The 11,819-nt window shown below is 37.1% G+C and overlaps 1 protein-coding gene across 1 annotated transcript in view; it reads right to left on the bottom strand.

Moving 5' to 3' along the window:
* Positions 1–718: 718 nt before the first annotated feature.
* Positions 719–11,819, bottom strand: part of LOC115429438 (collagen alpha-1(XI) chain-like) — a 73,853-nt gene continuing 62,752 nt past the window's right edge. Inside the window, exons 57-66 of the mRNA XM_030148859.1 lie at positions 11,678–11,731; positions 11,475–11,582; positions 11,151–11,204; positions 11,019–11,054; positions 10,866–10,919; positions 9,639–9,954; positions 8,001–8,113; positions 7,827–7,895; positions 3,768–4,001; positions 719–3,681 (exon numbers count right to left, since the gene is read on the bottom strand). Of these exons, the coding sequence (XP_030004719.1) occupies positions 3,535–3,681; positions 3,768–4,001; positions 7,827–7,895; positions 8,001–8,113; positions 9,639–9,954; positions 10,866–10,919; positions 11,019–11,054; positions 11,151–11,204; positions 11,475–11,582; positions 11,678–11,731 (1,185 nt within the window). The 3' untranslated portion in view covers positions 719–3,534. The remainder of the gene's footprint in view (positions 3,682–3,767; positions 4,002–7,826; positions 7,896–8,000; positions 8,114–9,638; positions 9,955–10,865; positions 10,920–11,018; positions 11,055–11,150; positions 11,205–11,474; positions 11,583–11,677; positions 11,732–11,819) is intronic.

The raw sequence follows: 11,819 nt of genomic DNA, 5'->3' as shown, positions 1-11,819 counted from the left end.
GTGATCCATTCTCCCATTAACCCTGGCAAACAAGCTAACACTAGCTTACACACACGAAACATTTATTATTATCATCTACTGTCTGTGCCAGGTAGTGTAAGCAGTAGAGCTTTGAACTATTCATTATGCATAATGCTACATTAAAGGGTTATTAATATTTCTTTAAAAAAACCTGCTCAAATCTAGTTCTGTGTGTTGATGAAAGGAAAAAGTTTGTCACTCCTTCAGTAGCACACATCCTGACAGTTTTAACCATATTCTGCTCTTGGACAAAGCACTTTGGATTTGGTTCAAAACATAGGAGGCTTTTGGAACCGTATCCCAGAACATTAAATCCACTTTATTACTGCTCCACTGTCCTCCAGGTGCTTTAAAAACACAATTTAGGATTTTACTGATCAATTAAAATGCTTGAACTCAATAGCCTCAACTGAATTTTCTAACCTTTGGGAAACAGGGCTGGGTAAGAACCCATTTGGTTCACTGCATTTGTCCTATCATTCCACTTTCAATGTGCATCATTTAAACATTGCTTTTAATGGACATGGATTATTCGAGACTCTGAGGCACCCCATAACCATGCAAAGGAAAGTGTTGTATGGAAATATGAAAGTAGTGCAGAGGTAAAATGAGCAAAATGGTGAACAACATGTCTCTTCACTGTTGAACAAATGCATTCAATAAGCCAAAATCTCATCATCTTAAGTTAAATGTACATTATGTACTTTTATTAAAATATGTTACTCAGTCACTTCCCCACACAAATATGCACAGAAAGACCTTGAGACAATAATGCACTGGTTTGGTTTGTAATGTTGAAAAAATATAAAACATGGCTTCACAATATAAAAAAATGCACTGTCCCAGTTCCCTTTTACAAACAAATGTACTCCACCAGGAGTTACATCATAGCACCGTGATGAATTACACTCCAATATACATCACATAACAGATAATCATAACAACAAAATGACAACAACAAACAAAAAGGTAACAACAACACAACAAATTGAGGTTTGATGATGCAACAGAACATTGTGACTGAAGGCTGCTGAAACATGATGTTTATGCGTTTTGTAAATTGTGTGTATGGATGAAATGTGTAACCACTCAGAAGAAGCACCACACACTCCTTCAAAGAGGAGCGACATATGACCTGGGAATTCATGTGAAGGTTTGTATTTCTGTTAAAAGTATAATATGTAACATGCATGCATGCTGATGTGAGGTTTGTGTTGGGAGTCTATGATGACCCAGATCAACTCCAGGTCCTGCAGGATTTTATTTTATTTATACAGGTAGTCCCACTGAAACACACAGTCTCATTTACAGGAGAGATTACCTCATAAATTATGACTGTATATCATAAAGTATTTGCGGGGTGAGATGAGGATGTGCATCCTGCCTCTATTTGCTAGTCGACATTGGAGTTCAAGCCGAGATGAGCTAATGATTTTATCCAACTGGACATTCCTTTGTACAAACCTGTGAAAACCCTAATCCTGGCTAATTGCTACTACTGGGACTTAATATACAGCTTCAGCAGTTGACATATTACACCAAAACATTAGTACTGTTACCAGTTTATTTCTACTCAGGTGCAAAAATTCAAGTACTTCCTGTCCCCAACCATTAATGAATGTTACTGAGATTGAAATAAAAATAGTTATCGTTGGTCTTGCTAGTGTCATAAATAAAAAAAAAAAACTGTAGATTTTTTTTTAAAACAAAAACATGTTTTTAAGAATCAGACAAGCTAATAGCTGCAAACTTTAGCTAGTGAGTTAATGGGCTCTATGCACAGCCCCACTATTTCCTGAACTTCAGGTGGCTCCTTTATATCCTGTCTTTCATTATTGGACACACTGATTAATCCTGGTGTGTCTGGAAGTAGTGGGGTTGTGCATAGAGCCCATTGCAACTAACTGCTTGCCAATCCAGTCAGAGGGCAGGTTTTCATCTAAAAGAAAAAAAAAAGGTAATAAAAAATGTAATATATGCACATTTCCATCCATCACTATATTACATTATTACACAAATATTAAGAGTTGGCTCTACATCATCTAAGTTTAAAAACTTCCCTGTTAGATGGAGTACTTAATACAGTAAAATACAACCTGCACTGTTGAGATAAAAATGTGAATAAATAAAGCTGGATGGAAATACACTTACAGACTTCAAAAATATGAAGGTACTGTAAAAAATCTTACAGATATGGGGCTTTTGAGAAAACATTCATGGCACCACAAGACAAGAGTTTATTTAATTAACATAAACTGTCATAAATCTTGTGTTTCAGCAGCACCATATATTAGATATTTACAAAACAAGAAAAATCATTTGAATCTTGTATTTCATGACTAGTAAAACAAAAGATAATATTTTACTCAACTCTATAAGATTATTTGAGTTACAGGAAGTAGCTGTGTTTACATACAAGCGCAGTACAAATTGAGTTAATGCTATGAAGTGGGTAATGCTACCTATTAACCATGTCAGCAACAGGCTAATGTTGGCTTATGTTACTGTGAGGAAATAACAGAGTTTTCATTACTGTTGAATGCCAGTACTGGCTAACATTAGCTATAGAGATTTATACATAAGCCAGTATCATATTATTACTTATTTTTTATTAATATTTTAGATATAACATTCATATTTTCAGACAGCCTTTTACTTCATACAGGCTAAATGCTAACATATACAAGAACATCTGGCCACAGTTCTCAGCTTATCACAGCTGTCACTCCAACAGGCCAAAAAAGAGGCAGGATGTACCTCTACTCTCCACTGTACAGCCAGTCATAATGTGTAATGTAATCTGTAGATGCAGCAGCCGGAGCCAATCTGGTACTAATGTCGTTTGTTGGCGTCCGTAGGTTCCATTTTTACACTAACAGTAATCAGTGACACACTACTGCTGCTGCTGTAGAAGAGCCTAAGAGAAGCACAAAGGCACTCAGGGATGAACATAAACATAACTCATCAGATTTTCACTGAAAATCTGACCTGAGTCCTCACATGCAAATCACTGTCCCTTGTGTTTTCAGGGCAGTAAGCGACTGAGAAGGTTATGGAAGACGTTTGTTTTCATATGCATGTATACATCTCTATTAAAGAGTTTGTCTGTTGGTCGTCATGTCTTAAATGTGGATTGGAGTGGCCACAGGTCAAGCAGTTAAAGTCCTTGTTGAGGGTATGTTTTGATCTATTCACACAGTGGAAATTAAAAAAGCAATTATTGCCTGTAAATTTCACATTTGTTACATGTTGAACCCTTAAAACACAGTATGTGAGTCAGCTGAGAGGACGTGTAGGATGAGTGAGGTGAATGTATGAATAACAGACAGTGAAAAGTGGAATGTGTACTGCACAGAGGAATGACTGTTTACATGAAAGAACACTGTTGTAGGTAAATCAACTTATAAATATGTGGCACCAGGTAAGTCTTGTATGTTTTCTCCCTGCATGTAAAAAAAAGTCCATGGCTCCTTTTCCTATTAAATTACTCCTGTTGTTGGCCCTATGGCTAAGTTAACCATTAAAGCAGACTGGGCCAACTTGGAAACCAAATTTCTGGTTTCCATTTCCAAAATCGGATACAGCCACGTCGATGATGGGGAGCGTGTTGGAGAGCGGAGCATCGAATTCCAACATCGTTCTCTCCTGCCCTGAACGTGTCTGCAACACGGAAACAAACATATCAATTTATCAACAAAGACGTGTGGTGGTGTTTATTCACAGGTAAATGTGTGTGTGTCACTCACCTGACACCCGTCGTACAGTGCATTGATGTAAAATGTGTTCTCGTGCGTCATTTCCTCGCCGTTGCTGCCTCTGAAGCGCAGCGCATGTTCGTGGCCGTAGGTGGCGGTGTGTAGCCAGGCTGCAGAGTTCAGGCAGTGGTAGGTGAAGGTCTGTTTGGCTGTTGCGCTCAGTAACGTCAGGAAATTCAACTGGACCACATGGACCGGAACGCCGTCAGATCCAGAGTATGAAAACTGGACACAAAGAGACACACAACATGATAATGAAACGTGCATAGGGTAGAGCAATTTCAGAAAATATAAGTAAATAAAAAGACTGAAAAGAGAGTATATAGAGACCAATGAACTCAATTAAAAATAAAGAAAAGTAAGCAAATATTCAGTTCATTCTTCTATGACCAAAGATGTTATCATGATAGGAATTTTTTCTTTATTTTTCGCACAATGTCAAGAGGCTGATGTTTGGTCCAGAGTGAAAGTTTAGCTTAATGATTAGTTTTTAGAGCTGCACAATATATCGTTTGAGCATCATCATCATAATGTACGTGCGCGCAATAGTCACATCGCAGGTCCTGCAATGTAGGAGGCAAATGAACTCAGCATGTTCTCATCTAATTTCAAGGGTAGCTGACACACACTGCACGCAGCCATCCACCAATCACAATCATTCTTAATCAGTTTGGAGTGATTCGCTGTTAACAACATTGAAAAATGAGCAACGAACAAGAGAAATTCACCATAAACAAAGACTGGGTGCAAAAAAAAAAAAAAAAAGCAAAGTCAGTTATCTGGAATTATTTCAGCTACAAGAAGAATGATACTGAAGCGTGTTCTGTGTTGACAGTGCCTTGCACCTGTTGCCACAAAGAGACGTAACACAAATAATTTGACCATTTACGTCGTCACCACACAGCTATTATATCCTCCTGAGTATTTTTTTATATCGCAATATATATCACAGGGTTAAAAAAAAAAATCGCAGTCATTTTTTTCCAATATTATGCAGCCCTATTAGTTTTGGTTTTCGATTATTCATGGGAGAAGCAACAAGATGAAAAACAATGAAAAAAATGCGACAAAACAAAAAATGTTGTAAAACACATAACATGCGAACACACCTTGAGTTTGCGATTTAGTTCTTATTTTGATCTGAAATTAAAACACAAAAAAATCTGTCCAATCCATGATGAAAACATCAAAGACTATTTTTGTGATTTTATGGTCAGAACATGGTGAACAAGCTGGTGATCTCCATGGCAAATTAACAGGATATAATACACACAATCCTATCATGATAATTAGCGTAATGAAGAAAATTCCCTTGTGCTGTCGCCATTAGAGTTGGATGGAAAACCCCAAAATATAAAGCCTCTTGCCAAAACTGTTGGTGGCGTGGTGAATATTCTGTCCTTTTTAATGTACTGAGATATGGCAGTGGAACAAATGCCTTCTTGTTTCAAACACAAACTGGATCATAAATGTGGTATTTTGCAATATTTTTAGCCTCCATCCTTCTACTATAGCCTTGTCTTCATCCACCGTCACATAAAGATCCTTTCAAATAAATAATCAGCCTCTAGTACTGAGCTTCCACTTCTTTCGAATGTGAAGTGGCCCCTTTCTGATGGAAACTGCTGGCTGTTTCTTCAGTTCTTTACCATTTTAACAGCATCATCATTCATTCTGGCTGTGCATGGAATGGACAAAAACAAGAATCTTACCCATCTCTGCCATTTGTACTTGCACTGATTTATAAAAAACTGAACATATTGCCACCACAGTTAAAAGGTTTCTTCTCTCACTAAACTTGTCCATCCACCATTGTCTTGGGATTTTTGTTAATTACATACGCGATGGAACAGGAGAGTGATCACATGATTACAACAGTGCTTTTGACAGTGATAAAACTAGGACTGGGCTGATCATCATCATCATTATTATTATTATTATTATTATTGTTATTATTGTTATTATTAATAATAATAATAATAATAATAAATTAATCTGCAATAATCATGTTTTCTTTGGTCTTTTTTTAGTCTGCAATGTCTGCTAAAACAGTAGTTCTGTTCTGTTCAGACTTTACTCACGCATTTTCTGATTCAGAATGTTATCATTATAATTGTTTTGACTCTACATTTGACAGCGTTTCTCATGCTTTGACCATAAAGAATAAAATCACAAATAGTCTTCTGGTTTCCTAATTTTTCACTCAGGCCTAAAACATTCTTTAAAGCACCCTCAGTGCCTTGTATTTCTGTTTCTTTTCCTCATGGTTTGTGCACATTCTCTCCTCCATGGAAATGAATGTGGAGAGCAGATGGATCAGGTTCTCTAACCGATCCCTCCATACTGCCGATGTTTTTTGTTTTTTTTTTCCACTTAAGTTTTTATTGAAATTCTATAAACACATAGTCACCACAAACAACAAAAAACAAACAAATAAACCTTGCTTGGGTACGCTACACAACACTACATTCCCATTATTCAGTCCTTCCACCATTCCAATTTCTGTAATCAGTCCATGTATTCCATTTTTTGTCCATTTGTGCTTCTTGTAGTCGCAGTCATACTGCAGATGTTTTAGTTCAGTTCAGTTGTTTGGCTTTGGCTATTAAGATCAACTTATCTTTGTGTTATTTTTCATTAGTTTAACCCATAAAGACCCAGTGCATCTTCTGTGGCAGTTTCCAAATGAATTTTTCTTTTTAATCATTCTTAATTAATTTATCACAATTTATTATAATATTATCCTCTGTATTTTGTGTTTTTTCAATGTAAATTAAGCATTTTCCAATATTTAATTTTCTGAACATGTCAATGTCCATAAAAGCTCACATTAAAGTTGTGTTTTATTATATCAAGAGAAAACTTAAGAAAAAGTGACTTTTTCATCCATATATATCATTAATTGAACCTTAAACAAGTGTCTCCATCCACTGTCATTGATCCAACTCCATGGGTTTTACTGATGAATCAATTTTATAGAAGATGACAATGTTTCCATGGTAACTACGGAGCCTCTGAACGTCCAACTGGGTCATATCTGATGTCCATGAAAAGATGACAAACTGTATTTTACAACAGTTATTTACATGTATTGATAGGATTAATGAATCAACAGGTATTAAACAGTTTAGATCAGTAAATGGATTTGGTCACCACTGGCTGTTTGGGTCTTTGAGGGTTAATTGTTAATACATTTGGTGGCAGTTGTGGCTCCGTTTGCAGAACTGGAAGATTGGTGGTTTGACCCCTGACCCTTGTCCTCACATTGAAGTGTCCTTGAACAAGACACTGAAGCCCAAGTTTCTCCCCGCGACTGTTTGACTGGTGTGTGAATATGAACGTATGTGTTTGTGGGGGTTAATGGGTGAATGTGACACAGTGTAAAGCACTTTGAGTACCATACAGGTAGAAAGGGGCTATAAATACAAGTCCATTTAGTTTTTCTTTTTATAACCATACCATTGCCCATACTCTTCCTCTTCTGGTAACACCCTCCCATACCCCTAGACCCAATGGTGTTTAACTGATAGGAAAAATTTCATCATGATACTACCTTTGCCTGTTTGCTCATAAGGTGCGATAAGAAAAGACACGGAAAAAAAAAAAAAAGACACTAATATATTTACATTGTTGCAGGAGCAGCAAACAGCAAGATGAAATAATAAATTAAAATGGAAAAATAAAGACTAAAAAGCAGTTTTATTATTGATAATATTGTATTGCTGTACTGGTGTATTTGTCATTTCTGAAGGGGGTATTTTGTGTAATAAATTATTTCTATCAATGTTCTGAACTTGACAGAACTACAAAAATAACCAGCTGGTTTATTCAACTTTCACTAAGAAACAAATATCAACCTTTCAGCCTGAAAGAAATGATGATTTTGATTTGACATTGAAACTGACTGAGATTACATTTTTTATTGCAATAAAATATGTGGCCATGCTGCTGCTCCCAAGTCAAACCATTTTACATTGTAAGTTAAGCTGTAATGTAATGTCGCATGTAAAAACACACTCTATTAACTTGCATAACGCTAAGAGATGATACCTGTTTTCCTTTCCGGAATTTACTGTACCAGGTGCCAGGTTTTTCTCCTTTCCATCCTGCTAATTTCACCTGATGATAAACACATGAGCAAGCAAATAAGATTGTTAAATAGTGACAAATGACACAATAGATAACTAATTGATGTGCATGTTTGTTTTGGGCATACAAACTAACCGACTGGAATTTCTTGTCAGGGTAAAGACACGTCTCTCCTTGTGCAGTGAAGTTGCAAAATACCTTGAAGGAGTCTCTATGGCAACCCTGGTTGGGATCTATCCAGTACTCACCTGGAGAGGAAAAAAGAGGCAGAGATTGGCAGAAGGTCACATTACTTGAGGCTATAACAGAGACAGGGGCATCACTACAATAAAAGCCACAAAGTGAAAATACTGGATTTTACAAAATAATCATCACAAAGATTTTCATGTTTGGGAAAGGTCACTGTAAATAATCACACACATGTCTGATGTACATGCATGTGTTGACCGAAGAGGAGATCTCTGTGAATTAATACAAGAAAGAAACATAAAATATATAGGCTATTAGATGGAAACAGCAGTAAAATGGAACCATGTATGAAGAGCTACAAGAACAAATATTAGATTTTGACAAACTGGTATTTTTGAGAAGCATTTTAAGCTATGTTATCAAACAGTGAAACCCAGCAACAAAAAAAAGGTAAAAGTAGCTACAAACTTTGTCGATGACCTCTGGCGATGTTTATCAAATTCAACAGCTTGTGTAGTTTTTTAATGTGAAATCATATGTACATATGTAACTGGCGAAGTTTTAACGTAATGTTGATGAATCAAACAAACTCACTTAAACTAAGTCTACTGTCTTCTGCTCTGTGTGCCTAAACAATGCAATTTCCATGTTCGAATGTTTAGAAAAAAAGTGAAAGTTTGTAAAAAGTGGGGTCTAATATTGACTTCACTGACTCTGGGTAAAAATAACTGTTCATCATTTGTGTCTCCTAAAGGGGCAGGACAGTGGTAAAATCTACTTCACACAGATACAGGAAATCACAATTTCTTAACGTTCTCTGACATCACTACAGGTTCTGGATTGTTGACTTGTTTGCATGTTTGGTATTTTGGCCGACATCATCAGATGTTTTTAACTGTTTGTGCAGCTGCTTCTTGTCATGATTTCAGGGGTCACACTAAATAGTGACTTTAACCTTTAAAACACATTTAGTTCAGTTTTGTTTATTTAGTTATTTATTTTATTAAACCTTTATTTAAACAGGTAAGTCAGTGTAGTAAGTTTTTGTCTCTTTTGTGTCTGTTAAGGCTGTGCACATATTTCCTGTATTTTCTTGTTGTATCTGATGAAAAGTGAATGAGACATAAATATGTATGATCATTTCAACCCTGCAAAAACAACAAAGATAAAAGTGGAATAAGACTTTTACACAGTACTGTATGTTGACACACGTAGTTATGTTTACTAACAGTAACGCTAACTTTGCAGTGTAATAGGCAGACAAGCTCACAGACCATGAAATACTGAATTAATACTAACATTAGAGAATGTTTCTAAGTTATGTAAATCTTCATGTAAATTAAATTAGTGACTTTGTTGTGAATGGGGAAGTTAAACTGCAGGCATCACCTTTTACATCCACAAGTTGTTACTTGATGGAAAAGTTCATAGCGACCATTTACTTCTATAGATTTTTGATAAATTTGGAAAGAAACATGACCACACATATTATAGGTAAAAGTGTGGAAAAGCAGAAAACAGACAGAGTGTACACGCAGACAGCAGTGATAAACAGATGGTCAGTGACACAAACTGATGGAGTACCGTTGGGGAGTTGTGGGTTGAGGAGCCAGAGCTCCTTGCAGGTGCGAGCGGGGCTGTGGTAAGTCCCCAGTGGGTTACGCAGACCCTCCACGTCTATTTTCATTGAAGACAGAGAAGCAAACACTTCCTCCATGCCTTGGCCCTCCTTCCTCTTCAACCATTCATCCTGCTTCGCCTGATCTCCCTGCATCCACTCCTCTCCACCTCCGTTTATCACCTCCTCCTCGTCTTCAAGTGTAGTGCCGTCCACCGAGCTGTGTGTTCGCCTCCTCCGTCCTCGCTCTGGCAGAGGCATCACTCCAGCTGCTGGCGAACCCTGAGGACAGCAGAGGAAACAGGTGGAGGACAGTTTATCAGAGAAGACAGGACACAGGTGGTGTTAAGGCAAAAAAAAGAAAGGACGTGAAGTCACACAGAAAACACAAATTAAAGCACTTTAACTGTATTTCCAAATAAATTTTGGCGAATTCAGACTACACAACATTTCTGTCGGTTACTATGGTTACTGTGTCAAATTATGCTTTTAGAAAACCATGAAATCTCGTTATGTTGGGTCTAAGTGACATGAGTCTGCATATCACTCGCTCCCCTACCAATTTTGCTGTCTTTCACAACATGCTTCATTTTATTTTGCAGGAAATGCTATCAGATTACAAAATATATGTGAATATATTATACTCCTAGTAACTCTCTCCTGCTACAGTAAAAAACTGTAGCAGGTTGATTGGAAAAATATTGAATGTTATTTCTGTTCCAGAGGCTCAGTGATGAGTGGTACCCCTACAGCCCTTCAAATTCTATGCTTGGGATAAAAAAGGAAACACAACCCAACAACTCTTTTATTCCTGCTGCTGTCAGGTTTGTAAATAGTGTGTGATTGCTGTCTCTGTACTGTATCTGACATTTGCTGTTGATGTGTGCACTGCTGGATGTACAATAATTTACCCAGAGGGAATAATGAAGTACCTTGAACCTTGAGCAATGATGGGAAAAATATCAGTAAGTTCACAGCTTTGAACTGCCAACCATCACAAAAGTGCTTGAATCACAGAGGTCATACAGGGCCAAAAAAACAAACATACTAGTCCTTCTGTCATTAAGTGACCCAGATGCAGCGTTTGGTAGTGTTTACTATGTAAGATAAAATGTTCAACTGTCATGATATTGTTCATTCTAACCCTGGAGAGTTGAATGCAAATTGATTATATATCTGTCAACAGAACTCACTGGTAGTCCTGGAGGTCCTGCTGGTCCAGTGTCTCCTCTGGGGCCAATTGGACCCTTAATAAAAAAAACAAAAAACAAAACAATAATGTCTTGATGATATTGGAGATGTAAAAGTCTGTAATGTCACAGCAAAAACACTGAACAACTACTTACCTGGTTTCCTTTGGATCCCTTTTGACCAATAGCACCCTACAGAGAGGAGGCAGAGTTAAACAATCAAACAGAATCCTTAAGATTTCTATGATAACAGTGGAATCATAATGGGACATTATTGTGCATACTTACAGAAAGACCATTTGGGCCAGGGGGGCCAGGGGGACCTGGTGGGCCAACTGGACCCTAATATAAAACATAGATCAAAATACAGTGCTTGAAAAAAATTTATATAAGTATATATGTATGTTTATGATCAATTTTTAGATACTTTTCATGCAGTATTTTTATTTAATTTTGTAATGTGTTTATTCTTCATCGTCACAATTTTCATTTAGTATGTTGGCATACACTGTCTAATCAGCCAGTTTTGTGTATTTATTTGAGCCTATAGTATGTTAAGTGGAATTGGAGAAACAGTTTATGCGTTTAAGTTTATGTTTCTGCTTTAGGCACCTCATCTCCTTTTGGACCTGGTAGACCCTGGTTTCCTGGTAGGCCTCTGTCTCCCTTTTCTCCAAGGTCTCCTGGTGGCCCAATCAGACCTATCAACCCTCCATGACCCTGAAATGGGACAAAGACAAAGAAAAATTAGGCCAGTTTGACTGTACAGCACATTGGGACAAATGCAGTCATAAATCTTTCACGTGTGGACAGACCTTGTCTCCTTTCCTGCCTGGGTCTCCCTTAAATCCTGGTAATCCTGGAGGACCCTGAGGAAATGACATGATGACAAGATAAAGTTTAGATAAAATCTGGCCAGTGATAAAAAAAAAGAGATCAAGAAAATGATTTATTATG

The sequence above is a fragment of the Sphaeramia orbicularis genome, chromosome 1, assembly GCF_902148855.1.
Source record: "Sphaeramia orbicularis chromosome 1, fSphaOr1.1, whole genome shotgun sequence".
In the NCBI taxonomy this organism is placed as follows: Eukaryota; Metazoa; Chordata; class Actinopteri; order Kurtiformes; family Apogonidae; genus Sphaeramia; species Sphaeramia orbicularis.
Note: the sequence above shows the minus strand (reverse complement) of the source record. Positions and strands in the feature narration are given on the sequence as shown.